The sequence below is a fragment of the Bombus impatiens genome, unplaced genomic scaffold (genome assembly GCF_000188095.3).
Source record: "Bombus impatiens unplaced genomic scaffold, BIMP_2.2 scf_0830, whole genome shotgun sequence".
Taxonomy (NCBI): Eukaryota; Metazoa; Arthropoda; class Insecta; order Hymenoptera; family Apidae; genus Bombus; species Bombus impatiens.
In genome coordinates this window covers 203925-208425 of record NT_177249.1, presented here as the reverse complement: position 1 = coordinate 208425, position 4501 = coordinate 203925, and the positions used below count along the sequence as shown (strand labels likewise).

Here is a 4501-nt window from a genome sequence, read left to right as displayed (position 1 = left end):
AATGCAGTATCTAGAGCGAGATAATGGAAGATCAGTTTGTTACGGGGCAATGAAATGCTAAAGCGACGCAGTTGCAGATGATTCAGGGTGTTTATCTTGCACGATTTGATAGCGCGTATCGTGCAAATATATCAATATTTTTTCATTGGTAATTGTGCTATGTATAACGTGCCGTATGGATTCGTGATGATAGTTTTTCTCATACGAAAGTGCCAATGCATTTTTAGGACGTTAGCCGTTAAGTCTTGTAGTATAAAGGATAATGAGAGAACAGATCTACCTGTATGGTATAATATTGTTTCACGAATAAATCGAACCGGGATTCGGTTCGACTATAATAGAGCATAATTCTCTCTATATACGATGATTTTACCTCATTCAGACAAATATATTCGAGTCCACGAGTTTCGCTGTTCATTGATTTGAATTGTTGATAATTTGACGATGCATAGAAATTCGAGGCAAAAGAGAAAGCGACGGAGGACATTGTTAATTGAGAGAAAAAATATATGATATATATACGATAAATAAGATGAGGATGTGTGAATGTGGAACACATGCGGCACTCGTTTTCTATATTATAGCCGATTGATACGGCATTTATGGCGAGCTGATAGCGTTTATCGCGATCCTTGCCGTCGTTGTTACTGTTTTTTATAGTTTTTAACGAGGCCAACCCGAGAATCAGTTGTTATTACCATATTATCGTATTATCGTTCTGTGCACATGTATTAAGGAATATTATAAATTCTAAGATAGCATACATATATATATATATATGTATATTTTTACTTATTCACTTATTGATTACAATCACTATAGTAATATCTAATTTTATTACTTTACTATCATCTCTGTATTTTTATTACCGTAACATCTATGGTTATTACTAATAATCCTATCTATATTACAGTGTTGATATAGATCAATATTATCATGAGAAAAAAAAGTGTTATAAGTAAATAAATAAATAATCTTTCTAATATTTCACTATTTGTCTTATCTAACGTTGACTAATTCTAATACTCGAAAAAACAAAATGATTCGTTGTCTAAAATATTTGAGCCTTTATAAGCCTCGTTTAAGCCTTTATAACTATTATAGGCGAAGTCTCATCCCATACGACCTTTGGTTTAGTATTATCGTTCTGTAATAATACCGTCGTAATATCGTTAGTTGCGACAGCTGCAAACAATGATTTTTCTACTCTTCGTCCGATTTAATTCCACTTGTTCAATTTCATTAGTTCCTTAATTTAAGAAAGATGCGCTGCTATGAATTTTCATGATAGCTTGCAACAGATAAAATGATGTGACGTGTGTCAAATTTTTAATCGAATATATCTTGAAATTATTAACAATCTATATGAAACTTGCAGTGCAAAGATAGCACCGAAAGAAATAGCATTATCGCATGGCACTTCAGGTTTCAATATCTTGGCAATAAAGCTATTTTGTATTGTAACCCTTTAGAGGAGATAATTAGGGAAATCACACAAAACTATTTACGATGACTGGCCCTTGGATACCAATGAAGATTATCCATCACAAAGCGAACGATACATGGGCTTAGTAAATGCCGTTTATTGCTGGCCCTCCGTGAAAGTACTCTACTGTATTGTTTTCTCCATGAACCTGGCTGGCCTTTTAGCCGTCATTCTGGCCATTTTCTGGGCCGTACGATTCGAAAGAGGCTTTGCCGATTACCTGAATCTTATCACCCCTGGTTAGTCCACGTACGAAAACCATTTACAACAATCGATAACAGTCGTTTGTGGAAGAACTGCCTTTAATTCTGATTCGTTTCATCCTCTGATTTCCGGAGGTTTTCTGATTGTATTTCGTAGCAGTTTTCTAAAATACGGCCTTAAGTCTATCGAATCTTTTTCCAATTTAATCAGGTATCGAGCGTTTATCTATGGAATTAGTGATCGTATTAATGATACACAGAATTTCATTTATCTGAACTCATCGTGATAAACACGTAATTGAAGTATATTAATTCTTCCTACTATCTATTATTTTTCGTTCACACAGCCAGAGTTGATGTCCAGATAAGAAGATTTAATCAGCTGGGCTTCGGTTGAACAGAAATTAACTGAAACATAATTTAGATAAATGGAGTTCTACTGTACACTGAAATGTACTCTATCGTCAATAAATCAGGGAAGATTTAGCATATTTGGGATAGCCATAATTGCAAAATCGTGGATATCGTAATTGCAAAATAAACTTGTTAACGGCGTCTAGGTCATACTATTTATATTTCACAGATATTATCACGTATATTAATTACAGATCTGTTTTATTAGAAATAGTGTTTCAAAACGGGCGATTTTCTCGTCACTTATGAACGCTAGTGTATATATTGATACTGCTGCAATTTTGATATTACCATTATTTCAACATATAAAACGACTCTGAACGTTCGGAGAATTATGCATGAAATATCGCAACAAGAATAACTCGTGAAACTAAAATAACTTATTAAGAATGGAAAATGACATTTTGCAGCAGAGTCACATAATAATATTTCACTATCGTCAGGCACGACTAGCGCTAAAAAATTCTCCCATTTCTCGGTGATGGTCATACGACGAATTTTTTAGAATTCGCTTTTTTTTTATTGTGTGGGTTAACGAGCGGATCACGACGAGCAGGTGACGGTCACGTGTGGACCGCGATCATCGTGTCTGCTGGCGTTTGCTGTTCCCCTGCCTATATCCTGGGAATTAAGTGCTGGCTCTACCTGAAACTAGAACCAGCTAGAAACGATTTAGAGGATCAACACAAAGTAGACGACAACGTAGATCCTCACGATGTGAATCGGCTTCTATTCTTCCACGTGATTGCCTGCCTGCTGTCAGGATTCTTGGTAGCTATTCTAAATGCCACTTACTTGATTCTGTTGAGCGGATTTCAGCAAAAAAGCCGCGATGGCTTGATAGAAGCCATGGAGAAATATGGAATTGACGTCGCTGTGAAGGCGAGGGTGGACGCTCTTCAAACCGAACTCGAATGTTGCGGGGATAATAGTTACGAAGATTGGTTTCGAGTTCCGTGGCTGAAACTGTCGATGGAGGGACCCGAGGATATGGAGAACGGTCCTCGACTGGAAGGGCAGTGGGTATAATCGAACCAATTACCATTTATTATTGTTAATAACAAGAATTAAATGGTTAGTGACCATCGTGCACGCTAGTGTAGAAAAGGAAACAAAGTGTTAGCAATAAATGTGAAAAATGGTTAAAAGGATAATCGAGGAACTTTCTGAGAAAATGAACTACGAAACTACATCGTGAATTGAGGAAATTGCACTTTAATACTAGTTTCTAAATAGCAACTACGTTTAATTATCGATAATTATAGTGGTCTTGAAGAATTTTTTCTTGCTTTATATTTACAGAATAAATACGAACATAGCGCTTCACTCGGCACCTATAAATGTGTTTACCATGTGGCTCCTAAATATTTTTTCAGAATGTTCCTTAAAATATGATGATTGTCGAACGATTTTAGGAGAACGTAGATAATCCCGTTTAATCTCACCTTTACCCATTTACTTTTGTCTGTTTTAAAAGGAGGTATTAGCATTTTTAGTAAGTTCTCTTAATCTATCTTAATGCTTGAATGCATTGATTGTGTGATAAAGATCAGTACCAGAAGAGCGAGAAGAAGAAGCTTCCACGCCCGTGGATGTACCTTTCTCCTGTTGTTCCAATGACATTCCGAAACCTTGTGTTCATCACGATATTCTCAGCCCCAGTGCCGTCTACAACTACGATCCTAAACATTTAACCATCTCCACTAATGGGTGCAGATCGAAGATTATAAGTCGAGGTGAAGTTATCAAAACGTACTTGACAGGATATCTTGCTCTTTTATCCCTATATCAGGTACGTGTAAAAAGAATAAAATTAGCAATTCATATAAAAACACGGTGAAAAGTCTTTCGAGAATAAAGTTCATTTTTGGTTTTCAGGTAATTTTGTCGTACGTGTCTCGATTATTGCAAACAGCCTATAGCAACGAGCTGTACATAGGACCTCAGAAGACTCGTTACCACGTCTGGATATTCTTCAAGCCGGAAGATTTACCTGGAAACGAGCGAAGAAGCGAGCGAATGCGTCCTCAGAGAAAACGATCGAAACTAAAGTTAGCCTCTACGTTCTCGAAAAGTTGGGACGAGGAGGAAACGAGTTCTCAGCGTCGTAAAAACAGGAAGGGAAGCATGAAAGTTTTAACGAAGATTCGTTCGAAAATCTCCTCCGTTAAATCGAAAAGCCTACCTGCTATTAGACCTACTTTCTTTTCTAACAATTCTCGAGGAAAGAAACGAAGCGCGCAACGGTCGAGAGAGATCGGCGAGGAAGAAGACGAGCAACCGGAAGAAGAAACGAGACTTCTGTCAGAACATAAAACGAGATCTGAGATTGTTATGAAAAAAGATCATCTCTCTGTTTTTTCATTATTATCGGACGATTCCTCGACGAACTTACCGC

At 36.9% G+C, this 4501-nt stretch overlaps 1 protein-coding gene across 1 annotated transcript; it reads left to right on the top strand.

Annotated features, from left to right (window-relative positions):
- Positions 1 to 917: 917 nt before the first annotated feature.
- On the top strand, positions 918 to 3532 carry LOC105681342. Its single transcript, XM_033323187.1, has 3 exons — positions 918 to 1729; positions 1847 to 1900; positions 2562 to 3532. Exons 1-3 carry the CDS (start codon positions 1563 to 1565, stop codon positions 3130 to 3132), a joined length of 792 nt encoding a protein of 263 aa, XP_033179078.1. The 5' UTR covers positions 918 to 1562; the 3' UTR covers positions 3133 to 3532.
- The last annotated feature ends 969 nt before the right edge of the window (positions 3533 to 4501 follow it).

Coding starts and splice junctions, on each gene's coding strand:
- LOC105681342 (XM_033323187.1), top strand. CDS start 1,563: ATGGGCTTAGTAAATGCCGTTTATTGCTGGCCCTCCGTGAAAGTACTC. Junction 1,730..1,846: donor AATCTTATCACCCCTGGTTA/GTCCACGTACGA, acceptor TGTATTTCGTAG/CAGTTTTCTAAAATACGGCC. Junction 1,901..2,561: donor TCTTTTTCCAATTTAATCAG/GTATCGAGCGTT, acceptor CGACTAGCGCTA/AAAAATTCTCCCATTTCTCG.